This window comes from Ammospiza caudacuta, chromosome 2 (genome assembly GCF_027887145.1).
Source record: "Ammospiza caudacuta isolate bAmmCau1 chromosome 2, bAmmCau1.pri, whole genome shotgun sequence".
Classification (NCBI taxonomy): Eukaryota; Metazoa; Chordata; class Aves; order Passeriformes; family Passerellidae; genus Ammospiza; species Ammospiza caudacuta.
The window spans coordinates 95,087,789-95,115,067 of record NC_080594.1 but is presented as its reverse complement, the minus strand read 5'-3'; the positions used below and the strand labels follow the sequence as shown (position 1 = coordinate 95,115,067).

Genomic DNA, 27,279 nt, shown 5'->3' with positions numbered 1-27,279 from the left:
ATGTGTTATCATTATTATCACACTGAATCCAAAATCCCAGCATGGCACTGAAGAAGAAAATTATCTCTGTCCCAGCTGAAACCAGAACCATATCCAACCTTTATTCCATACCACTTGTGTCATGCCAGGTCCCACACTTCCAAATACCCCATCACCTTTTCCATCTTTTGCTGGATATTCACACAGATACCATTCTCTAAGTCTATAGGTCACACTTATGAAAGTCCACTGAATTCATTCAATCCATGACCCCAGTCCTCACCTTTCATAATAATGTTTCAGGGCAGGAAAGATGGCACATGCTGTTGGATTGCTGCATGTTGAAACCAGTTTTGATTCCATCATCACTGTGCCACCATCAGATGCATGATTCACCACCACCATTGCATGATGTGAAGAGGGGACCCTTCCTTTGAACATCCAATGCAGCACGAGTAAGGGTTCCAGCAGGAGCTGTGCTTCTGTACCAATCACTTCCAAAGCTGCTTCAGCACCTTCATAAACTGCCAATAGCTCTTCATCAGTTACAGCATAGTGGGCTTTCCATCCTCTGGAGTCAGTGTGACTCCATAAGGATCAGTCTTGAGTCTCCCCTGGTACTTTCTGCCAGAGGCTCCAGGTAGGACTGTCTCCCCTGTCTGTGGTGTACAGCACATTGTTTACATCTTGCCCTATTCAGACTGGCTCAAGGGCTACAGCATGAATATCTCTTGCTTGACTTGTCCAGAGGCTTGTTGCTCAGGGCCCCAGTTGAAATCATTATACCTGGACACTTGAGAGAGATGACAATCAGACTGCACTTTGGAATGTGCATTCTTCAGAAATCTGTAGCACATAAGAAAGCTTCTATTTCTTTCTTGTTAGTTGGTGGAGACATTGCTGTTGTTTTATGATCACATCCATTGGGATGTGGCAACACCCTTCTCACTGCTGTACTCCCTAAAGCTGCATCTCCTGTGCAGGTCCCTTGACCTTTACTTTGTTTTATGGCAAAACTGTTGTTCAGAACAAGTTAGACTATTTTCTTCCCTTTCTCAAAGACTTCTGCTGTATTGCCCCACACAATGATATCATCACTGCACTGCAGGTGTTCCAGAGCTTCTCCCTGTTCTGCTGCCTCTGGATCCATCCATGGCAGGTGGTGGGGCTGTGCTGCCACCCCGGGGCTGTCAGTTCCAGGTGTGCTGACACCCCTCCAAGTGAAACCAACTGGAGTGTGAGTAGCCCCAGTGCTCCTTAGCAGAATCTGAGTAGCTTCAGAGCCTGTTGCTGGAATCTGAATCCGTTTCCTCCCCCGAGCAGCAGCGCCCGTCATGGGGATTGGGGCTGGTGCAAGTATTAACAGTTCCCAGCAGATGGCTCCCGAAATAGGACGGGACGGCGATGCCGAGAACACACCGGGCTGGTTTCGCACCCAGCGGTTCTTATCAGATCAAAAGCCGATACGAGGAAGTGCAAGAGAACCCAGGCCCTGAAGGCGACAGACACCAAAACAGCAACAAATGCTGCAAGTAAGGTATTGCTTAACACAGCCCTGAGAACAAGCACAACCACTGTGGTGGCAAATAAATCACTGTGACCTGTGACTATTAAACCAATGCAATGAAGGCCTTCAACAAACTTGTTTTAGTACTCTCTGGTCAGATCAGTCATCATCTCAACCTTCCAGGCCCTATGCTGAGCACCAAGGAGACTTCATGGTTTAATCCCAGACAACAAGTACCAGGCAGCTGCTTAATGCCAACCTCCCCATGAGATGAGGAGAATCGGGAAAAATGGGTTGAAATAAGAACAGTGTAATAATTGAAGCAAAATAAGTATTAATAATACTAATGCAATAAAATTAGTAGTATAAAAAGCAGAGATACAGAAAGAGAAGAAAAAAAAAACCCAAGAGAAACAAGTGATGTACAATACAACTGCTCACCACTCACTGGCCAATGCCCATCCCAGTTCCAAGCAGTGATCACCCCCTCCCAGCTGACTCCCCCCAGTTTATCCATTACATGTAAGTACATAAGCATTTATATAAGCATGGCATTCTACTGTATGGACTATCCCTTTGGTCAGTTTGGGTCACCTGTCCTGGCCATGCTCTCTCATTGCTTTTTCTGCAGCTCAGCACTGGCAGAGGATGAGACACTGAAAAGATCCTGACAGGAGAAGCACTGCTCAGCAACAGCTGAAATATCAGTCTGTTATCCTTATCCTCACACTGAATCCCAACCACAGCACTGTACAAGCTACTGAGAAGAAAATCACCTCTATGCTAGCTGAAAACAGGACATTTGGGGCCTAAGACTGCAAGGAAGGGAGAACTCCCCTTAAAGAGCACAGGTCTTTAAGCAATGAACAGACCCAGCTGAAGTTAGTAGGATCTCTGTGTGATGAGATCTGTCAGTACAAAGTTCTTAAACAAAGAGTTGGAAGGTAGTCCTGAAGTGCTGAATCCTCAGTGACCCTTCTCAGGTTCATCCTGATGGATGTCTAATTGCATTCATTTTCTTGGAAGAGGGATGGTCCCCATATGAACTGACCCTTGTTCCCAGCACTTGGGCTTCTTCCAGGGCTCTAAAAATAACTGTTTGGCTGTATTCCCAAGAACTAAAAGCAAAAGCTTTCAGGTTTAAGGGATGTCAGCAGAGGAAGGAAGGCAAAGATAAAATCCTGCCTTAATCTCGTAAGGATGTACAGAATCTGCACATTGTGAAGACGATGGAGGTTGCAGAGGTGCTGTGATGCCACTGCAGAGTGGCAGCCACCCCCCATCCCTGGCAGGGAGATGCCCACCCTGTGTAAGGAAATAAAGGCAGTGGGGGGCATAGGTGCAGACTCAGCCTGGCCTCAGGCAGAGAAGGCAGAACCTCATTCTCTGATATGCATGACTCACACAGATAGGTGGGGCTAGATCATTCCCAAAAAGATGAGATGAAAAGAAATTTTCAAGCTTAATTTTGATCTTGCTAATCTGAAAATGGATTTGCTATTTTCAACTCCCTGCCACAGGCAAGCGAACAAGGAGTCAGGGCTGTGTTGGCAGACTGAGAGGTATGGAGAAGGGTCCAAAAATGCAGCAAAGGGCTGCTGTAGTTTCTTTTGCATTCCAGTAACTGGCTTCCTTCCTCTGCCTGGGTCAGGACATGCCCAGGAACTGGGCTGCTGGGAATTAGCCAGGCTGTGATCCAGAGAAGTGCCTGGATACTGCCTCTTGGGAAAGTGATTTCAAAGCAGAATATCCAGCTGTGTGTACTGCCCCTAAACAACAGGACTGCATGGAAACAACAGCCAGGAGCCTGATTTTCCTAAGGAATCACAACTTCTGCAAGGAGCTATGCTGAGCATTGGCACAAAGTAAAAATCCAGCTGCTGATTTCCTTTTCTGTAGCATTCAGATGCAGTGCTGACCCTCCTTCCTTTCCAGGCAGGAAGGGGAGAACAGCCTGGAAAACAGTCCAGCCTTCAGCTAATGCTCCACTTCTCATAGACAAACATGCTCTTTACCTTGCTGCTATCTTAAGTAAATATTTGCCCAAGAATGTTGTCAGCTTTCCAGTCTGATGCCATGAATTGATTTCCATTAAATCGGGGACTGTTTATGTTCCACATAAAGCACTGTCTGCAGAGTGGCCCCTCAGGCCCTGGTAGCTCCTAGAGAAGTTCAACGTGGATCAGCTCAGTGCCACTTCCAGCTGCTACAACCTGTGCAGGCCACATGGCTCTGGCAGCAAAGATGGGGAGAACCAGTGTAGGGCGTCTCTTGCTGGTTAATTAGCGTCTCCCAGCAATTTCAGGAAAAAGTGCAGAGTTTCAACTGGTGATAGAAAAATGGGAATAGATGCCAGTGGCACAATCATACTCCAAAGCACTGAAAGGCAATATCTTGACTGCTGATGCAAGGTAATATCACATCACCACTCTCTGCATGTGGTGCTATGCGGCCAAGTTAATGCCTGTCCTGTGAATTCAGGGTCTCAGCATTCACGTTTCTCATGGAAAAGGTGGGTTAAAAGGAAAATGCAGGCCTGGGGTAGCAGCCTGTGTAACCACCATAGCTTTTGCATGGGTCAGGAGAGCACATTTCAAAACCAAGCTCCCTTGTTTCTGTGAAAAGGGCACATTGCAGGATTTGTGTGTGCCCTTCTGCTCAGCTCACCAGGCTGTCATGGATCTTTTGCTTTCCATGACTTGCTGGCCCCTCCTCTGGCTCCAAACATTTGAAGCTGAGCCCTTTGGCCAAACAGTCCTTGCTGAAATGTCAATACACTGGCTCACAGGGTTCATCATGATTTCCAGGCAGTATGTGGCTTTGTTTCTCTGCTTTCCGCTACTGATCCCTCTTTCTCTGGATGCAGGTATGTTATAGGATATAGCTGTAATGATGTTTACTGGCAATGGACCTCTTTCCTCTTTCCTGTTACTGAGGTGATTTCCACTGCAAGTTTTGAGCACTGCTGTGTGTTTGTCGTGTCTCCTGCTGTGCCTGTGCGTTATTCTAAAGCTCTAATTTACTCTCAGCAATGGCTCCATGCACTTGTTCTGCCAACTAAGGAAAAGCACCTCTAGACTGCTAAATTAATTCGTTATCTTGGTGCACAGACAGCAGGCAAACCACCAGCTGTCTACATGAAGAAAGGAACTGGGATTTATGGTTATTTCATGCAGAACTGGGACATTTTTCAAATCAAAGCATCAAGAACCTGTCACTCAGCTGATGAGTAATTACGGCGGGTAGGATCCACTCTGTTTCAGTAGAAGGCAGAGAAGAGGTAGCTCTTCAGTTGTATGTCCAAAAACCAGCTCCCATATTAATAAAGCAGATCCAGTGCTCTCAGATCCCCCTTTAGCCTCTAACTAGGTCTTGTTTGTTGCAGTGAGAAAGGTGGAAAAATAGGTAGCAGAGTCAGAAATTATCCAATACAAAAAAGTAGATAATGCCAAATGGATGTCCCAAGCCATGTGGTCAGGCATGCTCCTCTGTCAGAGTCTGTGCTCATGCACTGATACATGTGCCACATATCTGCAGCATGAGGTTAACTACAAGCCTTTAAAGAAAGCCATATCAAATGCATACATCCTGACTGAAATCAAGGCAGAAAGACCCAGCTGACATTCCTATAATGACCAAATGCACCCAGGGATAAATTCAGTGCACAATACTTCATTCTTCTAAGTAACTTTGAAATACAGGGGGAAATTACCATTATTCTGCATGTAATTCAGCAAATATCCTGAATTAGAAACAAATGTTTATGGACACACCTCACATCACTTCAGACTGGAATAAACCCTCTCAGCATTTATGACTGAGTGTATATTGGTATGACACACATGAGTCTGTCTTTCAGCATCCCTCAGGGCCCTTTCAGCAGGTAGAAGATAATTCCCACTCTTTTTGAGAGAATGTTCTGGGGAAAGGCAGGAGATATGTATCAGCCGCAGTCCCCAAATCTACCCACAAGCAGAGGTGAAACAGTTAAACCGCTGAAATGTAAACTGCCATGAAGCTCCAGAAGCTCCCCTACAGATGTAAATGATAAAAACAGATGTAAATGATAAAAAAATAATTTAAAATGTCAAGACTTTTTCTGTGTAGTATGTGGAGCAAAATTACACACCAGCACTTGGACTTCTTGTTCCTTATCCTGAATTATACTGGGGGAGCACAGTTGTGTGATGTGCTAATACCCTGAGGCTGAGGAGCAGGTCAGCACGGTGACCATGACATTGGTGTTTCCAGTGCACACTTCTGCCAGTTGCAGTTCTAGGAAATGAGCTCTGCTGATGCCTGCTACCAAACCTATGTACCCAATATCTTTCCAAAGCATGGTAGAGACACACAAGAAGTCCCCTTCCTGGCTGTAGTCTGTGGTGATGGCAGGAGCTAGGAGCCATTCACAGGCTCCACTAGGAAATGCAGTCAGCATTGTCCAGCCTTCCTATGTACCTTAACATAACCTTTTCCATAGAAGAAAATTAAAGATAATACATTAAAGCAGTGGTTCATAAATTGTGGTCTACTAGCAGTGGGGTAAATCCCTTTTTCAGGTCCATCAAGTGGAAGGGCATGAAATAACATGTGAGTGTGGGTGAAGGCATGACTGTGGTCCACCTGTCACTGTGACTGACTGTATCAAGTACAGAATTGCAGCTTTTACCATGTACACCAGTGTTAGATAAAGTGACACGAACTTTCCAGTGCCATGCACACCAGGGCTTGATAAAGTGACACAGGCTCTCCAGATGCTACAGCTGTATGAAACTGCTGCATGTGCTAAGATGCATATGACATGCAACAGTACCTCAGGAGTCACTGACATGCATACAACACACAGACACACACACAGACACACACACAGACACACCCCCACACACCCCACTGCTGTAACAGGCCATCTTCTCCTAAGCTCCAGGATCTCTAAAACTCCTGTGTTGTCGCTTTACCTTGAGGCAGGCCAGAGAAAAGAGACTCTTTCACATCTGCCCATTTATTTTCTAAAGTGTCTCAGAAGAAGCTTGGGAAGCAGAAAAGCTTTCAGGGGAAGTTGTCCCCCCACCCTCTCTGTCTGACAAGCACAGCTCTATGACAAACAGAACGTGCTGCTGTTTTTCAGTCTTTCTAAAGCAGGAAGAGGCAAGCAATGTTTTGCAAAGACAAAGACGAGCCAACAGCTTCTTTGAAGAGATAAAACGGGGGTCACTAGAGCGAGAATGCATAGAAGAAAGGTGCTCCTATGAGGAAGCAAGAGAGATTTACGGTGATGTTGAAAGGACAGTAAGTAACAGAAAGCTGGGTGAGCACTCATTGTCATAAGAACTCTCCCTACTCTAAGGTTGTGCTTTGACACTTTAAACCACCAGAGTTAAAAAAGCACTTTGTGTCCTGCTGTTTGCATTTTTCTTTTCTATTTACAGGGATAAATTCACTACAGCAGCAGTGAATTGCAGGAGGGCACACTGCATGGGCAATCCCAAGCAGTAACCATTTAGAGGATGGTGGGAAAGCGGACGCTCTCTAAGACATCTCCCCAAACCCCCAGTTATGCCTGCCCTGACAGTACTTGAAATTATTGTATTGTGCAACATTTTTTTCAGTCAATCCCACCTCCGCTATACAGAGCTTATTTATGTATGACCTATTTATGTGCATTAAACAAAGCCCTTCTCTATTAGTATGTGAAAATAATGTACAATCTAAAAAATAGAATATTTTATGGATATTAACTGTCACAAACTATAAAGTCAGAAGTGGCATCACTCTGACTGTCTGTAACCCATGCTGTGCAACAAGGGCTGTAAGACTTGACTTGATTCTTCTTTAATTAAATCTCACATGTTTTTCTTCCAGGAAGAGTTCTGGCACATCTATTCCGGTATGATCATTCAGGATGTTCTTACAGCTGTGGACCACTCCCACTGCTGCAGCTCTTTGAGTGAGCTGGACTGACACTGAGTGTTTTACAGACCCTAACCAGTGTGACTCCAACCCCTGTCAGAATGGTGGGATCTGTGATGACCAGTTCCAGGATTATGTTTGCCGCTGTCCCGTCGAATACGAGGGCAAAAGCTGTGAAAAAGGTCAGCTGTGGCATAATTTACCAAAATAAAAATGCTGTTATTAATTCAAATGCAAGGCATTGAGATAACCAATAAGTTTACAGTCACTGTAATTCAGAATTTGGACTTGAAGATCCCTTCCAACTCAAGATATTCTATGGTTCTGTGATTCTGCATCATTCTAGCTGTGACAGCTTCTGTTCATTGTGCTTTTGGTGCTGAGGGATGGATCTAACCAGATAGCAGTCAGGCACTGCAAGGCAGCAAGATACTTATTGCCCTATAATGACTTTGTGGAAAAAAAACCAAAAATTGCATTTGCACATCATCTGAGAGAAAAGGAGGAATTTCCTACTCAAATACTGAACTTACTTTAACCTAGACGCTCCATGCAGTTTGTAAGTGAGAACTACACTGCATATGCACAGTACAAAGCCCAAAGGGAAGGATCCAGTGGTTTATGAAGTTAATACACACCTTTCCACTGATTTCAGGGGGCACTGAACATTGAGTGTTACATCCTCAGAACACGCAGAGTCTGGACAAGGGCTAGGCACTCATTGAGTCTAGGCAGGCAGTTTCAACAGTCATCCCAGAGCATCCTCCTGCTAAATGGCAAAATGTCACAGAATTAAAATTTTTCAGTGATATTTTACGATGGTTACCACACAATTACAATATCTCCATTCTTGAGACAGCTCAGGTACTGTATAAATGGTGATTGATTTAATTTTAGGCATGTGTTTCTTAACCAAAGCCTATTCTCCCCTAACTCTTGGAGATCCAGGCCTACTTAGCTTTTGATGGAAAGCACTTTGATGATGTTGCTCTGCATAAATCACAAAAATCTTTTTTCCTGCCTTGCTTTCCTGATAGCATTCCAATTGCAAGTTATCAATGTTAAGCACAAAAACCCAAGTCTTGAATCCTAAATGTTCTTTCTCTGACCCTAGCTGTGGCTGACAAACTGAAGTGCATTTTTGACAACGGTGGCTGTGAACAGTACTGTACTGACAAGCAGTCCAAAACACGACTGTGCTTCTGTGATGATGATTACACTTTAGCAAGTGATGCGTGTCCTGCATCCCTCAAGGTAAGACACTACCAACCTGATGCTAAGCATAAGCCAGCTCTGGAAGAAAAGTTTTCAAAGTGTACATGTCAGGACATGCAATGCATAATGCTCAGATACCAGCTCCTCACCTCTCCTCCATGGGCAGAGTCCCAAATCCTACATTTGGCTTCTGGCGTAAGTTAGCTACCCCAGAAAAGCAGTGGTTGGTCAGCATGACCACCAAGCAGAGATCCTTTTAGATCCTACACCCACAGTAGGAAAATATTTTGGGGGCAGATTTGTTTTACTGTTGTCTCTCCAATCTGAAATTGTGACTAGATTTTACCACTATATTTATTTCAGTACAGGAGTCAAGACAGGAAGAGGCCTATTAAAACCAAAGAAAAACAGTTAATCTCTTTTTCTTTCTCTTTCTTTCTTTCTCTTTCTTTCTTTCTTTCTTTCTTTCTTTCTTTCTTTCTTTCTTTCTTTCTTTCTTTCTTTCTTTCTTTCTTTCTTTCTTTCTTTCTTTCTTTCTTTCTTTCTTTTCTTTCTTTCTTTCTTTCTTTCTTTCTTTCTTTCTTTCTTTCTTTCTTTCTTTCTTTCTTTCTTTCTTTCTTTCTTTCTTTCTTTTCTTTCTTTCTTTCTTCCTTCTTCCTTCCTTCCTTCCTTCCTTCCTTCCTTCCTTCCTTCCTTCCTTCCTTCCTTCCTTCCTTCCTTCCTTCCTTCCGCCACTTCCTTCCGCCACTTCCTTCCGCCACTTCCTTCCGCCACTTCCTTCCGCCACTTCCTTCCTTCCTTCCTTCCTTCCTTCCTTCCTTCCTTCCTTCCTTCCTTCCTTCCTTCCTTCCTTCCTTCCTTCCTTCCTTCCTTCCTTCCTTCCTTCCTTCCTTCCTTCCTTCCTTCCTTCCTTCCTTCCTTCCTTCCTTCCTTCCTTCCTTCCTTCCTTCCTTCCTTCCTTCCTTCCTTCCTTCCTTCCTTCCTTCCTTCCTTTTTCTTTCTTTCTTTCTTTCTTTCTTTCTTTCTTTCTTTCTTTCTTTCTTTCTTTCTTTCTTTCTTTCTTTCTTTCTTTCTTCTTTCTTTCTTTCTTTCTTTCTTTCTTTCTTTCTTTCTTTCTTTCTTTCTTTCTTTCTTTCTTTCTTTCTTTCTTTCTTTCTTCTTCTTTCTTTCTTTCTTTCTTTCTTTCTTCTTTCCTTCTTTCTTTCTTTCTTTCTTTCCTCTCTCTCTCTCTTTCTCTCTCTTTTATTTTCTTTTCATTCCTTTTCTTTTCCTAATTGCTAGGAATAATACACTTATGGTATTCCTCTAGACACTATGGCTAGATATTTTTTTCATCTAGCAAGGTAAATTTCAATTGGGACTAGAGTAGTGAAAGTTAATCTTTTTGCCAATACATAAGCTGGCACCCGACTCTTTTGCAGATGCCTACTTCAATTACTTTATTAGAGGGAAAAGGAGACCCCTGGGGATATGAACATAACAACATAATGGACACAGCCACAGGGAGCATGCAAAGTAATTCTGAGGAGTGGTGTTCCCCTGCACACACCTCAATGGAACACTCATGCAGAGAGCTGGTAATGACAACCTAGCTCTCAGCAGCAGCACCAATTTCATTAGAAAAAATGTCTGCTAATGTGCTTATCCCTTATTAACAGATTCTGCAATACCACGTCATGGGAAAGCTGCTTTTGTTAAAAGCTAAGAACAAACAATTCAAAATTCCTCACAGGCTTTTCAGTGCATCTTTCCCTGCAAGGAAGATGTATTTGTTGCTGCTTGCTTCTTGGGGACCAAAATAGCTGTAAAATTGACCATGTGTTGCAAGTAGAAAAAACTGTGTAACTGCCAGGCTGACAGTCCCCTCACTGTCCCTCTGTTATCTCCCACAATGGCCCAAATTTATGTTGCCCTACACACAGCATTAGAGACACAGCATTAGAGGCTGTGCCTGTTTAATCTTTCACCAGCTGCCACCAAAAAGCCAGTCCTGTTTCTCCATACCTTGCATGGACCTGTAAAACCTTGATGCTGCCTTCATGTCAGCTGAAGTACTTACAGCTCCATGGAGATGCAGCATGCAGCTCAGCAGAGACTGTAGGGCCCTGGCTCCCAAAGAGGCAGGAACAGAGCACTCCTCCTCACAGAGCTACCCCAGAGTGATGTGACTGCCAGACAGAAGGGATGGTGTGTTCAGTTTCACCACAGACACATGGCATACAGGCACCCCCGAGGTTAGACCTTCTCCTTTACAGGAAAACCCAGCTGGGTGAAGGATGTACTAAAACCACCAAAACTTCCTCTGCACTACAGCTGAACTGCAAGTTCAGTCAGGATTTGATTGTCTTTATTGCCATTCTTCACATGCTGGCTCAGGCAGAACAGAGATGTGCAGTCTGGAAGAATCCAGCAGGCTCTGGACACAAGCAAACAAGGTAGTGTGGGAGAGGCACACCAGAAAACAGAGTCTGCCCTAGGGACATCTTTGGCTCTGCCCAAACAAAGGACGGCAAGACCCCATGATTAAGCCTCTGTCTCACCCTGCTGTGGATGCTGTGACTTAAAGTCAGCAGGGACAAAGAAAATTGTAGACTACAGAGCTTGTCAGATCACTTCTGCACTCCAGCCTGCAGCCTACCTCATTGTGTTGATGTGTGTCTTAAGCAGGTTTATTGTCTGCAAAGACCTATGGTAGGTGACTCCATGTCAGTGATGCTGTAAGAGCCTCAACTCTAACTGTAAGAGCATTTCTGGCTGTTTCCAAACAAAAAAAAACTACTTCCCTGCTGAGCTGCTTTACATTATTTTTGAGAATCCATGCTCCTAAACTAGAAATCAGTTTTTCAGCTGACATAGCTTCACTGAAGACATTACACATTTTGCTGTGAGTTCAGTACAATAAAATCTTTGTTGCCTTTCGTTGTTTTGGGTTTTGGTTTTTTGTTTTCTTTTTCCTCAGTGAAATACCCATGTGGAAAAATACCAGTGTTGGCAAAAAAAAATTCAACTGCACGTGGAAGAATAGTAGGTGGTTTCGTCTGTCCTCCAGGTGAATGTCCATGGCAAGTGAGTTTTCAAAAATCTTTCATTGCTTTTATTTTTAAAATTTCCTTATGAAATCGCTACACTAAATTCGTTGCTTTAAATCTATGATGTAAAAATTCATAAAAAGTGCCATATCTTGATAACCAAATTCCTTCTTCATCCATAGCCAGCAGATCCACCTTTTTCACTTTGTCACCTTAGCTTTATTCCAGAGTACCTGGTTTCATAGGAGTAGATGGTAGCACAGCTGTGTCTATCTCCTGACCCCTCAGTCCTTAACTTCACTGCCAGCAAGAATTTTAGTGGCAGCTTCCAGGGATACACTTTGGGCCATAATATGCAGGGTCCATACTACAAGATGAAGAAAATGTCCATGGGAAGATTTCCCTTGCTAAGTTCTCCATGGAGTCAGCGTGGTATTATGGAACAGTTGCATGAAGGGACAGAAAGAAGCAATATGAAACCCATCTCTACTGAGATCTATGTCAAGCACATTTGAGGAAGAACTTAAATTTGCTTTTTGTTGGCAGGCCCTTATAATACAGGATCAGAACGAAAAGTGTGGTGGTACACTGCTTTCCCCAGGGTGGGTGGTCACTGCAGCTCACTGCTTGGAGCACGTTCACCCTAAACAGCTTCGAGTCAGACTGGGTATGTATCTTCCCCTCCTCATCTTATCAAGGTGGTGGCAGCATCCCAACCTGATAAAATCAGAGTAGAAGGCTTTGGCTGTACAAGCTAATTGTCCTTAGAGGTGTCAGACTAGAAACACCCCACATCCTCAAGCTTCCAAGGACTCAAGGAGCTACCTGACATGACCTACAATTAATAACTTTTCCAGGTGAACACAAAATAAATGTTGATGAGAAAACTGAGCAAGAAAGTGGAGTGGCCAGGATGATCATTCATGAAGAGTACAGGAATGGACTGGTCAATAATGATATTGCCCTCCTGAAACTGGAAACACCCGTGAATCTCACTGACCATGTGGTGCCAATATGCTTGCCTGAGAAAAGGTTTGCTGTGTATGAACTGTCCACCATCAAGTTCTCCACAGTAAGCGGATGGGGACGCCTAATAGATGGAGGTGCCACCTCTTCTGTCCTGATGAGAGTTGATCTGCCACGTGTAAAGACACAAGAATGTGAAAAGGAGACTGATTTAAATATCACAGAGAATATGTTCTGTGCAGGAGACTTGTCTGGGGTGAAGGACTCCTGCAAGGGAGACAGTGGTGGTCCTCATGCTACACGGTACAAGAACACTTGGTTTCTGACTGGGATTGTCAGCTGGGGAAAGGGCTGTGCTGTTGAAGGCAGGTATGGGGTTTACACTAGGGTATCCAAATACATTGACTGGTTGAGGAAGCACATGGATTGATGATGTTGAGCCACAGCACTTTCAGGTCGTGTTATTGCCCCCCAGTCCCTCTGTACCATCTTTGCATTGAAGGATTCCTTCATTATCTTAGATATTTGATACAGACCATACCCACAACACTATTAAAGATTTTAAGTAAGCCTAAGGCCTACTTGAACACATAAAATAACATCCCTCTCAGTGTTGTTTGTAAACTGGTGTATCTTGTCAAGCAGGCAGAGAATGACCGTAACAAATCAGACACAATGTCCCTCCTGTTCTGCATCAATTTCTGCTAAAGATCAGAGCTACATGCTGAGAGAGAGACTATCAGCAACACATCATGCAGACCATAAGCCTTCCTCCAGCCACACTCTCAACCTCTGGTAATCAGTGAAGTACAGACTTCCTGAGCCAGAAGTTGCATTAGACTGAACAGTCATGAATGAATGTGTTGTCCATAATTGTGTGCAATCTCCTTTGAACACATTTATGCTTCTGGCTTTCATAACTTCCTATGCTATGGATCCTGTAATTATGAAATATATAATGATGAAACAGCAGAAACAAATTAGAAAAGATGCTTCCTTTAGCTTATGTTAGAGCAGCTTTCTCCAACAGTTGCAGTGGCAACGGGGAGATTTGAAGGGGAAGAACTGTAGACCCTCTCCAGGACAAGAAATCTGGGAAAAGATTGATTCCATATTTACAGGTCTGCTATGAAAACTTGATTTAAATCTTCTTGCACCAAGTATTATTGCTGTAAGGCTAGTAAGTGCAATATTTAACCCTATATTTATGAGTGGTAAAGAATACCACTGATTTAATCTTATCTTTGCCTTCATATTATTCATATTGATAGAAAGAGTGCAAATGAAAGGGAATGTTTATCAGTTGTCCAGCATAATCTCAATTGTACTCTCTATCCTGAGATCTAAAACCAGAACAGGATAATTATCTACCCCTCTGCAAAACGGTGACCAAAGACCATTCACTAATGTCTTAAGGCATAAATGATAGAACCTGAAGCTCTCTGAAAACATATACAGTTGCAAAATGTACTTTCTAACCTTAGCATGAAAACACTGAAAAGGTGAGAAAGACAAAACTGAACTAGGAGATTGGAAAACAGTTTAACTATCTCATGCAGAATTTACACTCTAGATTGTTCAGATGATGCAGAATATCAACTCAATCACAAAAGCTTATCAGCAAGTAGGGCACAATTGATCATACTCCATTATTAGGGGAAAACATCGTCATTGTATGGTACATACCATGCAGTACTGAACATCCTATAGCCTGTTTTACCAATAGAGAAGGAAGTTTTACTCTTTGTTTAGGTAGTGAACTGAACTAGAAAAGGTAGCAGATTTCAGAGACCTGAAAAACAGGAGATGTTACAGTATATATGCATACATGCACTAGAGATTCTCCTTGCTCCTAAAGAGAGTCCAGTCTCAAGAAGTAGTGACCAGCAAATAAAGCCTCATTTTCATTTAGATGAGGTGCTCAGCACTGTAAAACCATCCCTGACGACCCCTCAAGGCAGAATAATTTCTGTTTTCCATGATCCACAAGATCCTCTATAACACTCCAGTGAAAATGCTGATATTTGTGAACAAATTACCTTGCAGAAAAAAGGCCAAAAGAAATCAGTACTAAAAAATGCCACAAAAAATTACTTTTTCAAAACAAATTTGGGTTTTAGATTATATTTTTAATACAACAGCCTGCTTAGGAAAGCCAAGGAGATGAAGGAGAGCGGAAGGCTGGCTCTGCAAGCACCGAGGACGTGGCCGCCGCAGCGCACTGCGAATCCCCCCAAGAAAGGGGGGACAGATTGAGGCCAGTTTCAGCCGAGGGCACTGGTCCGGAGCGCGGAGCCAGCAGGTTCCAGTGTGGATATGCATGGGACACACGGCCGGGAGCAGCCCGGGATGTGGAAGGGACACACGGCCGGGAGCAGCCCGGGACGGCGCCTGCTGCGGGCGGCGGGCCCGGCTGTGCCCAGCGCTGGGGGGCACGACAGCTTACCGAGGCGCGATTTACTGCACCTCCTCCAAAATAAAAGGTGCAATTAAAACCAAACCAAAGCCCCAAGCTGCCTTGGGCTTTGAAAAAAATAAATCAAAAGAAGAGCAGCCACATCCCCTCGACTAAGAAATCCCGCCGGGGCTGTCACCGTGTCCCGCCGCTTCCGCTATTTCTGAGCAGGGTGAAGCTCCGCGGTTTCAGTCTCACCCCGCCCGAGGGGGTGAAGACTTCGGCTTCCGTCCGTCCCGTCTGTCCCGTCCTTGCTGTCCCTCCGTCCGTGCCGTGCCGGGAGCGGCACCGGCGGGGCCGCCATGTCCGGGTGCCTGCTGCCGCTGCTGCTGGTGCTGTGCGCCGCGCTGCCCGCCGGGCTCCGCGCTCAGGGAGGCGGTAAGGCGGCTCCTTTCCCATGGTTTCGGGAGGGGGGGATCTCTCTTCGCACCAGTCCTGGGAGCAGGCGGGGCCTGCCGGGCGAACGCCGCAGGGGTGGCGGTGGGTGCTGCGGGTCGGGGGCGCACCGGGACAGTGCCGGGGAAGGGGAGCGGGCACCCCACGGCAGGTTCGGTTCCCACACGGCTGAGGGCTTATCAGCACCTATGCCGACCCCGCACACCGCCGTACAGCGGCGAGCTGAGCTGCGGGGGCAGGCAGCTGCTGCGGGCATCGCGGGGACGGTGTAGGAAGGTGGGATTGCCCGCCGCTCTAGCGGGAGCACGGCTGCAGTCACAGCCTGAGGCGCTCCCTCTCCTGGGTGAGGGGGAACGTGTGAGGGGAGTCGTAGTTGGGTGCGCTCGGCCGTGGAGGAGCTGGGGCACAGCGAGGAGCGGGTCCCGCTGCCCTCCTGTGCCGCCAGAGTCAGCGCCTAAATCCAAGGCAGCATCAGCAAATAACTTTTCAAAAGCTGTTAACTCTTTCTTCAGTGAGTCAGACTGCTTGGGGTTTAAAACAAGGTTTTTGGCATGTTTCTGGAATATCCTGCTTCGGTTGGCTAATGCCTGTTGCTCCTTGATGTCTGTAAAGAAGGGAGTATGATGGAGGGCTTGGGGAAGAGAACGAGTAGCCTCAGAAGGAGGCTAGTTCAAGTTTGCAAAAACATCCGCTAATCCGGGTGGTGTGAAAGCAAAGGAATACAGGGGTGATAACCCCACCGGCTGTGTCCTGTCCGTTTCCTGACGCTGAAGAAAGGGATTTGAGGACAAATAAGGTAGTGGGTGAATGAACTAACAGTCACTGAGCTGCAAGTTAAAAGTACTTTCTGTAAGCCTTCCTTGAGAGGAGCCTTTTCAAAATAAGTGGGGCTTCAAATTATGTCAGCATTGCTTAATATAAATCACACAACCAGAACTTGCCTCCCTGAGGAGGAGTTCACCAATTTCAGCGAAAGCAGAATAAGTCTCCTCTGTGCTCACTTGGAAGATATTAGGGTATATAATTACTTTCAGCAAGTTTATTTGTCATGGAATTAAGCTGCATGATGAATGCTCCAAAAGAATGTGCAAGCCTCCCAGTGAGCATAAGTCATTGTCCTTGAAGTCACATCTGTAGCACACTCTTCCATACTCCAGCCTAAAAAATACTGGAAATATAGGAAATATTACAAAGTATTTCCTCAGTGTAAATTCCAATGCTAGAACTTGATTAAATGTCAACTTCCAAACTCTTCACACTTTCCTAGAACATATACTCTTTACAGGGTAATTAGCAATTTACTTAATCCTGGGAGGTCATTCTCCCCCTGCACTGGGAACTGGTGAGGCTGCACCTTGAGTGCTGTGTCTGGTGCTGGGCCCTCAGTTTGGGAAGGACATGGAGACATTTGAGCACATCCAGAGGAGGCAACGAGGCTGGTGACGGGCTGGGAACACAAACCCTGTGAGGAACCACTGAGGGAGATGGGGGTGTTCAGCCTGGAGAAAAGGGATGAAGTTATCACTCTCTACAACTGAAAGGTGGCTGTAGTCAGGTGGGGGTTGGTCTCTTTCTCCAGGCAGCAGATGACACAATGAGAGGACACAGCCTTAAGCTGCGTCAAGGGAAATACAGGTTGGATATTAGGAAAAAACTTTTTATGGAAAGAGTGATAAAGTACTGGAATGGTCTGCCCAGGAAGGTGGTGGAGTCACCATCCCTGGATGTGTTTAAAAGAAGACTGGATGTGGCACTCAGTGCCATGGTTTAGTTGAGGTGTTAGGGCTGGGTTGGACTCAATGATCTTGAAGGTGTCTTCCAGCCTAGTGATTCTGTGATTCTGTAATCTTCCCATTCTATTCAAGACTGAGTCTTGAGCAGGAGCAGCAGAAATATAAGCCCTCATTGGCAACCTTTTCAAGATTAAAAAGAGTAGGAGAGAATTTTGGGGTCCACATTTCGTTCTGAGGCTACTGATTCTCAGAGAGACTGCCCTGAGAGATCTTGGGATATATCAGCCTGTGTGAGGACTAACCTCACAGGTAATGTTGTGTACAGGTAGTGTGGTCTGTTTTGGCTTTGTTTCTATTTCACTCATTTGTTGTGACTCTTTTCCACCACCAACTGTTACCCACCTGTATAATTTTTCTCTGCTGTCTAGTATTCATCAAGAAAGAAAATGCTGACAAGTTCTTGGAAAGAACAAAACGTGCTAACTCTTTCTTAGAGGAATTGAAGCAAGGGAATATTGAAAGAGAATGCATTGAGGAGCGCTGCTCAAAAGAAGAAGCAAGAGAAGCTTTTGAAGATCAGGAGAAAACTGTAAGGATGAACTAATATGAAACTAGGTCTATATATTTCATGTTTAAAAATTACTATTCATGTCCTTTGAGCTGGGCATCAAAACTCACAGGTTGTTCCCAATCACTTAACACAAATAGTGATTGACTGTGGGTGGAATTGCTAAGGCAATAATCATCCCATAACAGTCTTAATGTAGCTCTTGCATGGCCATCCCAGGTTACATCCTCCATTCTTTTACCTGTTCTGATCTGTTCAATTGCCATTGAAAGTTAATTGACATTCAATGGCTTTGCTGCTATCAGTGTTGAAAATACTTTCACCTTATCTGGGTTACATCTCTGAGTGCCATCACTGTGGTCAGGGCAGTCCCTAAGTGCCATGACTGTGGGAAGGCTGACAAGGCAAATGCTGACATGGAACCTCATGAGCTTATTTCAAGCAGTTTTGCTTGTAATTTTGTAGCTCTCTTTATCTGAATTGAGAGAATGTATAGTGTTAACAGTTCATAAATGCCTTAATGTTTACTGGAATGAAGTTTGTGTGACTCTTGTGTCACCTGCCCTACCCCAATGGCTTGCTTAATTTTAGACAGAAATGTGATTTGTTCCCAAGCTGAAGGAAAAGTTAAAGAGATGGGGCAGCTGTGTGGACTGTAAGTAGAAAAGGTGGTATTCCAAACATAGGCTGTAGCTATATGGCTGTTTAGGACTACCCTGAAACGGGAGCTAAGGCCAGATTCACTTCCCTTTAGCATTATTTGATGGCCAGAATGTTGTTGGAGTGACCCTGAGGTGTCCTGGGTGGGGACTTCTGGGTGCATCACCAGTGTACCTCAGATCATAAATGTTGACTTACCTATAGCAGAACTGGCACAGCCTGTTCTGCCTGGTGACCAGATGTCACTGGAAAGGACTGTCCTGCACAGGCAGCATCCTAGAGTCCTCAGTGCCAATGAAAAGGAGAACACAAATCAGACAAAGTATTTTTAAATGTCACGATTTGTGAGGTCCTATTGACAGGAGTTTGGGGTGGGGATCAAGACTGAGAATTTAGCATTACAGGAATATAAGTAAATTCAGTCAAAACTGGTGGAAAGATAATTATGCAAGAAATCCAGTGGCTTATGCTGAATGGGTCACACTGAAAAAACTCTAAAGAGGTTCAGATATTTCTGAAAAATGCATGAGACTTGTTTCTGTGGAGCTGGGCCATATGGATCATATGGTTTTAAGTTATTAAATGGTAATAGTGGGCTGCTAGGCACTGTATGTATTTATAATGTAAATATTTCCTTTAACAATTGTTAGCTGCAAGCATCCTGTGTATGAAAAGTCTAATATTTTTCTGAGGAATTTGGTAATTCTTATCTATTTCTTTTTCTTCTCCATTTCCCACACCTACCTGTAGGAGGAATTCTGGAACGTCTATGTAGGTAAGAAACACTCTGTGTTTATTTAGAAGATTAAGCTTCCTTATTGCAAGGTTTGAAAGGATGCGCCCCTTAAGTAACCCCTTCCTGCTCCCTTGCTTCCTCTCTTCACTCTGGGACACCCTCACATTGTGCTTCCTCTGAAAAAGGAATCTAATTTACTGCCCGCTGTTGCTTGAACCCAATTGCTTCATTTGAAGGCAAGGTTCAGCTGTCTGCAGTGGCTGGACTGGCCTTTGTCCTCTCAAAAAATAACAGTGGTCCTTTGCACACAAAGGACAGTGAGGAGCAGAAACTGTGTGTGTGGGACTGCCAGATAGTTTTCCTTCAGAGGGGCAGCCCCAGATAGGAAAATTCAAGATGCAAAGAGTCACAGATGAGAGTGTCTCTTAAATGCCATAACCAACACAAAGTTAAATTACATTGCATAGTAATTTGCCAGTTTCTTGTCACCTTCCATGGCAGTGTTGTTGATTCTTGTCTTAAAGAGCAATTTTTTGGTTGTGTTTTTTACAGAACTGTTTGGCATTCAAGGAAAATATGCCAATGGATCCAATATGCCAGTAGATACTACCTAACAGTTTTCTGATTTTTTATCTAAATATGTGAGTTTTATTTATTAGGGTTCTAGTGTTTGTAAGCACTATGCAAGGACAGATTTTTAATGTATTAGTGTTTGATAGCATGTTCTCCAGAAAGTATATGTCCAGTTTGCACACTGGGAGGAGTGCATCAAAAGTGTTGACCAAAGAGATCTCAGTTTTGTCTTTTGCAATCTACAGAATAATGAAGACAGTTGCCATGAAGAAGACCCAGACTTTCACAATCCTCTAAGCACAGGATGAACTCTGCAACCTACAGATTAAAATTTCAAGCAATTTTTTCTTTACTGTAACACTGTGTCAGTGTTACAGTAAAGAAAAAAAAATGTTTTCTTATGAGAATACAAGCAGCAGAATATCAGTGCCAATGCTCTTAGCAGAAATGTTAGATTTCATACATTTTAAACCACAGTCCACAAATGCTCTATGAGTGTTCAGAAGTATTGAAAACTACAGCTATGTTCAGGCAAGTTACTAGAACAATTTGTTCTTGCTTCCTGCTTTAGTAGGCTATTCTGAAATTTGTGCAATATTGATATAAAACTCATTACCACAGCTGCAACTACAGTGTAGGGTAAGAACTAAATAAGTATGTTTTCTAGCAGTAGGATGCTGCTTAGCTAAGGCCACTACAGAACAGAGTGCTATGGCACTGCAGAGGAGGCAGAAACCAGAAGTTATGATGTAGGCCTTCAGGCTATCTTTTTTTTTTTTTTGTTAATGTTGGTCTTGTCTTCCCTCTGTTAAGCATGAACATCAGTTTCCAGAGCCTCCATGGCTGGGGATTTTGGAGAGGTCTTGGTTTTGGCCACATACAGGTAGAAGATGGATCTTGATGTGTGGGTGCAGTACACAAAGCCCAGCAGCTGTTTCCCATGACAGGCAAAGCTGCAGCAGATGAGGTTACAGCCCAGAAATTCCATGCAGGGAGCATGCTGGATCCTTAGAGGAGTTGCTTCTTGCAAGTTGTTTCTGCTATGGACATTGCTGTTTCAGCTGCTCCAAAGGGTACAAGTGGTAAAATAGGAGGATGAGAGCATGTTATCTAAAGCAGCAAATTATTAAGTGTCACTTTTCTGAATATCTTGCATTTTGTATGAAACAGAGCAAACACTATAGGGAAATGCAAGGGACCAGAAGTTCAGTATCTTTTGGCAGTAATTGCAATATGGAAATGTCCTGTCAGCTCTTAGAGGCTTCACTGTATGTATATTCTGACCACAATCATACTATCAAACAATATTCTGAGATGGAAGGACCCACAAAGATTATTGAGTCATTGATCAATCACAAATGAATGGCCCATACAGAGATCAAATCTGCAACCCTGTCCATATGAACACCGTGCTTTAACCAGCCGAGGAAATTTCTTTACCTTCCCACAAAAAAAGGCTTGTGTGCGCATCATAATACCAAAATGAGATTGCAAAACTGAGGATATAAAGATGAATCATTGCATGTTTGGAATGATTCTGTTTATACTGTTTGTACCATCTGGAATGTGGCAACTCATAGGACCTATATTTTGAAAGGAAGGATGAAAGATCTAAGAAAAACTAAGAGCCCTTCTGCGGCCACTGAAAATGCTTGCACACTGACAGTAATTTGGGTTTTGGTTTGTTTTTGTAGATGGGAACCAGTGCAGTTCAAATCCTTGTCACTATGGAGGCCACTGTAAAGATGGAATTGGTTCCTACACTTGCACGTGCTTGGATGGTTATCAAGGCAAGAACTGTGAATTTGGTAAGTTTCTGCTTTAGAGAACTGTGATGGCAGACTTCCCAGGGAGCTTTGTAGGGAAGCATGTTTTGCATGGAAATCCTTCGTGGGGCTCACTTCTGTGGCATAGAGCAGCCCCTGTGACAGGGGGGTATCACTAGCCCAGAAGTAAGAGCAAGAATGTGAAACTGAGGTTCAGTCACAGGACCAAGGGGAGTGATGAGGAGTTGGAGTTTTTCGGGCAGGAGGGAGGAATTGTGTGAAGATTTACACAATTATGTTCTGTGTTAGTGTTTTGTTTATTGTTCCCCTGAGAATTTGTCTCTGCTTTTTGAGCTCACCATGCCATGGCCATTGCTCCCACTCAGACCTGGCAAGGACATTTGGTGTGCTGCATGTGGCTGCTTTGCAAGGCACAAGCTGATGTTCAGCACTCACATGAGTTATTCCTCAAGAGTGCTTCAAGTGCTTGGCCGGTGGGGATACAGATCCTGTTTGAAGAGGGTGTTTTGTTTTGGAGAACTTCCAGATCTTCTGTGAAGTCAGTGTTTATGTCCAGTTTTTCTGCCACCATCTCTTTTACAGTCATCCCAAAATTCTGCAGAATAAACAACGGGGACTGTGAGCAGTTCTGCAGCGTCCAAAGAGATGGGCGGAAGGATGTGGTGTGCTCCTGTGCAGATGGGTATGTTCTAGCAGAGGATGGCAAACACTGTGTTGCAACAGGTACGAAGCCATGAGATAAAGCAATAGCAGTGCTTGGTGAGACTTGCTTCATTGTTAAGAGATGTCTTGCTTTGCGGTTGAGGAATGTCTTTTGAACCACCAGTATCCTACATGACATAGGCCCAACAGTGAGGCCAGGAGATTTGTATTTCCAAAGCCTTCCATTTGTGAGGTGTTGTGGTGGAGTGGATCAAAATGTACATGATTTTGAACCCTTTGCAAGGTGCTTCTCAGCAAATTACCACAGTAAATCCCACTATTGCCAAGAGAAAAGTAATTGCATTATAACTCATTTTCTTAAATGCTTACACATCGCATAAATTAGCAGCCTGCAAAACTTTTCTTCTGAAAACCTTTCTTTTTATAGAAAATGAAAATGTTAATGATTATAATCAGTTCTATTTACATATGTAAATTTTAGCACTCTTATGAAAGGACTCATCAGAGGTTGTCAAACATATACTCACAATGTTGTTCTTATAGCATTTTAAAAAATAACAAATTGCTCTTGTGACCCATATTACTTCACTCTATTTCCTTGTAATTTCCAAGAAGTTTTCTCTTAGCCTGCTGTCTCTCTCCATCTATAATTTTAGCATTCTTCTCTTTACAGTAAAATACCCTTGTGGAAAAGTTTCTGTGGTAAGGAAGAAAAGGTCTGTTCTTTCACCCACTGACCAAGGCAATGTAACGAGTGATCAGGAAGACCCTCCTCCATACGAAATGACCACAGAGGAGAACTTTGTAATTACCACAGAGGAGAACTTTGTAATTACCACAGAAAGCCCAACCCCTCCACCTGACAACAGAACAAGAAGCAAGACTCCATATGTCGATACCAGGATAGTTGGTGGAGATCAGTGTCTTCCTGGCCAATGCCCATGGCAGGTGAATGGAGGGGGCTTTGCTCTGCATGTGGGCAGAGCGTGTGTCTGAGGGAAGGGGAGCAGAGCCTCCTTCCAGCTGGGAGCCTTCTGAACACGGCCCATGTCACGTGCCAGCAGCAGTGAGATGTAGCTGAGCTGTGTGCAAAGTGCAGCCTCAGGGGGACAAAACAAAAGTCTTTGTGTGTCATTTTAGATGGAACTGCCTACTTTGTCCCCAGAGAGGATTTTGGGTCACACTGGTCTCCCAGGCCACTTTTGCAGGTTACATTTTTGTTCTGTCTGAGACCATCACCCCAGGCAGCACATCCAAGTGCATGCCAGATAAAGCCAGCATTTTGGTTCAGAAATACACCCTCATATCTCAGTTTCACCCTTGAGTTTGGGAAAGCCAAAATGAATTCCTGTATTTGGACATTGTTTGGGGGGTTAGTCCAAGGGATGTGGTGATCAGGAGTCTGCATTCTGCCTGCTCAGTCAGTCAATGCCTGAGGGGCGTTACTCAGCACTGGCACTGAGGTAATGTGGAAGGCAAATGTTTTTTTAACTTCACATAGGGACAATCAGGACTCTGTAGCAGTAGAAGGTGATCAGCAGCCTCTGCATGGGGAAATGCAAAGCTAGGAGGGACGTGGAGGGCCGCATACATGTTGCAGTAAGAGGCATCTCTGTAGTGTGAAAAGAAGTCAGTTGGTGCTTTATAGCTCATCAACATTAAACTGCACTTCTTCCTTGTGCCCTTACCTGTCTTGCTTCACAGGCTGTTCTGTTAAATGAGGAAGGAGAAGAGTTTTGTGGTGGAACTATTCTGAATGAAAATTTTGTACTTACTGCAGCTCATTGCATAAACCAATCCAAAGAAATCCAAGTTGTTGTTGGTGAGTAATTATTTTTTTTACTCCTCTGAGGTGAGAGTAGCTGTTGGGCCGAATTTTTTGTGCCTTAAATCTCCCATGAGATGTACTCATGATTCATTAAGATTTGTTACCTTTTGGCTGCTTTTTATAATTTTTTGTCATTCTGACCATCCTTCTTTGTAACAACAGGTGCCTCTCTTTCTTCTCTGCCAGCTAGCTGGGAGGGATTGCAGTTAAATATTCTAGACATTTTGGTTATCAATGTGTTCAGCAGAGCAGTGCTTCTGCAGGAAGCCCATCATTCCTGGCACTTCAGAAGCATCCAGAGTTGTTCTTACAAGAACCCTCAGAAAATCTCTGACTCATTGAATAGAGCAGACAAGAACAAACTCAGATTTCCCATTGCTTCCCCTTGAGCCAGGACACAGAATCAACACAGCTTCATCTTTGCACTGTTGTAGTCCAGACCCTGTTCTCTTCTCTAAGCCAGGCTCAAGCTCCTGGAAGTGCTTCTACACAAAATTGCATTAGTTTAGCTGAATCAGCTTATGCCTTTGTGTAAACTGGTACATAGACCAAATCTCAGGACCAAAGCAAATCCAGTTGCTGCTAAGAAATGTTGCCATACCTGTTTATAGTTTCCTTGTGTGGTCTAAGTCCTGGGCAAAGTACACAGAATGAATATACTACTCTCTTCCTCTGTCAAGGTTGTTCTGAAGTTCTTATACTTTCTCCACATTGATGACCCTTTTAATGCTCTTGTGCAGGTGAAGTGGACAGAGAGAAGAAGGAGCAGTCTGAATCAATGCACACTGTGGATAAAATATACGTTCACTCCAAATTTATTGTTGAGACTTACGATAATGACATTGCTTTATTAAAGCTGAAGGAACCTATCACGTTTTCAGAGTACGTCATCCCAGCATGTCTCCCCAAAGCAGACTTTGCTAATGAAGTTCTGATGACGCAGAAGTCTGGGAGGGTTAGTGGCTTTGGGCGGGAATTTGAAGGCGGTCGAACGTCCAAAAAACTGAAGGTGCTTGAGGTCCCCTATGTTAATAGGAACACTTGCAAGCAATCCACTAACTTAGCCATAACTGAGAACATGTTCTGTGCTGGTTATGACACAGAGCAAAAGGATGCTTGCCAAGGAGACAGTGGTGGCCCCCATGTGACCAGATACAAGGATACTTATTTTGTTACTGGAATTGTTAGCTGGGGTGAAGGATGTGCAAGGAAAGGCAAATATGGGGTCTACACCAAACTGTCCCGGTTCCTGCGCTGGGTAAGGACAGTCATGAGTTTCTAGTGGTGCTGTGTCCCTTGATCCTCCTTGTTACCTGCCAAGGTGCAGGATTGGAAATGGAAACTTTCTTTTCCTGAACATCTGCTAAGTTGGTTTTGACATCTCCTTAAAGTTATGGTCTGCTTCCATTTGTATTGTTCCTGGCTTTAAACACCTCTGAGGAAAGTCAAGGTGTTTGGAATTGGTTGAATGAGGGAATTCCCCAATCCAAAAGGCTGCTGAGAGGGGTCTTTAGCTTCTTTTAACTTTTATCAATGGTCATTGTGGTTCCTATCTGTTGTCACAAGTGCTCCAACCAGAGACTTCTAAACATATTCTGAAGAGTCACTAGCCATGATGAAAGCAGGAAGGATGGGAGTCACTAAATCCTCATATTGCAGCCATCTGGCTCAGCAGGGAGTTTATCCATACTGGAGTTGTTTAGCTTCTACCTTGAGATGTGTTCAGAAGATGAAGGGAGCAGGGGATCTTGCATGGTAAAAGCTGAGACACAATCAATATGTGATGCTAAATAATAACAGCAGCTCATTAAAAAGGGGTTTTGCTTTATAAGTATTCTAGTTCACTCTAGTTTAATTTGTACACTGTGCTCATCAGAATATATATACATGTGCATATTCAGTGTTTTCTGTATCTTGTTCTGGATTGTGTATGGCTGAGGATTGGAAAGCTCCTTGCATGTGTATTGTTCTAGATGTTTCAGTTAGGTGCAATATTGATGTACACCAGCATTTGAAATAAAACATTCTTTCTTTTTTTTTTCTCCTTTGGTTGGGTTTTTTCTCTAACAAAGCCCCTCAGCCTCTAACCCCCTTACAATTCCAATGGCTTTTCAAAGCTTCTCCAATCTCTTATGTTCTGTGCTCTGAGGAGCACTGAACTTCCTTAGGCACCTGCTGCACTTTGAGCTGGTACTGGCTTGTGTCACTTAGCAGATGCTGTGAGCAAAGTAGACTGACAAACTCAAAACACAACTCTGCAAACAGCAAATATTGCTGCAGCCAGCACTAATTGTGGGCAGGAAAGTGAGTGGGCAGGTCAGTTATCTCAGCTTGATGGTCTTGACCTGTATAACTCTTCAGTGGGCTTTCTTCCATGTTTGCTCGGCAGTGTTTGTTCCCTGAGTTCTGTCCACTGGGTTCCTGTTCAAATCCTTTGTCCCACGGGTGCTGCTCCTTGTACTCAATCAAGGTGAAAGATCCCTCTTCAAAGGAAAGCCTCAGGTCTGGATCCTACCAAATCCTGCTTACATACTCTTGCTAAGAGCTTTCTTCTACTTAAGCAGAGATTGAGGACTGAAGGAAAACACAGACTGGGCTGTAAAGAGGTTGAGGTAGCTGAAGGCATCACTTTATGTCCATTGCTCTTTCTGTGCCAGCATATCTGCCCTGCTGAGAAGACATGAGTGAAATGTGCTTGCCTCTGAACCTCCTATCAAAGGTCATAAGCAACCCTAGGGCCTACAACAAAAGGAGGAATTAGAACACATTCTTTTTTTAATGTTGACAAATGATTTGGGAATGATTTCACATAACAGAATTGAACAGATTGCAAAATCCAGGAAAGGGACACAGCACACAGCTGCTGAGTAAACTGGTGGATTTTGAGAGACTGGAATTCCTCCTGGCAAGCACACATGGCTGGCTCAGACAAAAGCTGACATGTACCTAGGATGGTGGACAGGGAGGCTCTGAGCTAGTCTCCAGTGCTCAGGCTTCTTCTGCCTTCAAGGAAAAGCCAGTCCTGAGACTAAGGGGGAGGAAAAGAAGGATGGTGAGTTAGCCCTGTGACTAGAGAAGCCCTGCAGTAGATATTCCCAGGAGGGCTGTGAAGTCTCTGGTGCTGGTTGTCTTCCAGAGTGGGAGATGTACGCAGATGTCAGGTGTGCAGCATGATGGGGGCTGCCCTAAGGGGCACATGTGGACAAGCTGCCCTTTGTTATGGCATCCTGCACTTTGGGAGGAAAACACACTGCAGTGGGCTCAGTGTCCAACAGTG

General features: G+C 44.1%; 2 protein-coding genes across 2 annotated transcripts; both read left to right on the top strand.

The window, feature by feature from the left end:
* Nucleotides 1–4,242: 4,242 nt before the first annotated feature.
* Nucleotides 4,243–13,261, top strand: F7 (coagulation factor VII). Its single transcript, XM_058822780.1, is given in 9 exon segments — nt 4,243–4,352; nt 6,612–6,772; nt 7,346–7,370; nt 7,462–7,575; nt 8,508–8,624; nt 8,627–8,647; nt 11,568–11,674; nt 12,184–12,304; nt 12,495–13,261. Coding segments are annotated over 9 exon segments (1,305 nt in total). The 5' UTR covers nt 4,243–4,252; the 3' UTR covers nt 13,034–13,261.
* Nucleotides 13,262–15,221: 1,960 nt separating this feature from the next.
* On the top strand, nt 15,222–26,047 carry F10 (coagulation factor X). The gene is made up of 8 exons (XM_058822769.1): nt 15,222–15,436; nt 17,616–17,776; nt 19,166–19,190; nt 21,419–21,532; nt 22,094–22,234; nt 22,848–23,122; nt 23,879–23,996; nt 24,743–26,047. Exons 1-8 carry the CDS (start codon nt 15,361–15,363, stop codon nt 25,282–25,284), a joined length of 1,452 nt encoding a protein of 483 aa, XP_058678752.1. The 5' UTR covers nt 15,222–15,360; the 3' UTR covers nt 25,285–26,047.
* Nucleotides 26,048–27,279: the final 1,232 nt, after the last annotated feature.

What these genes read in the sequence shown, in the direction of transcription:
- F10 (XM_058822769.1), top strand. Translation starts at nt 15,361, where the DNA reads ATGTCCGGGTGCCTGCTGCCGCTGCTGCTGGTGCTGTGCGCCGCGCTG. An exon ending in GCTCCGCGCTCAGGGAGGCG is followed by an intron (nt 15,437 to 17,615) that starts GTAAGGCGGCTC and finishes TCTGCTGTCTAG; the next exon opens with TATTCATCAAGAAAGAAAAT. An exon ending in CAAACACTGTGTTGCAACAG is followed by an intron (nt 22,235 to 22,847) that starts GTACGAAGCCAT and finishes TTCTCTTTACAG; the next exon opens with TAAAATACCCTTGTGGAAAA.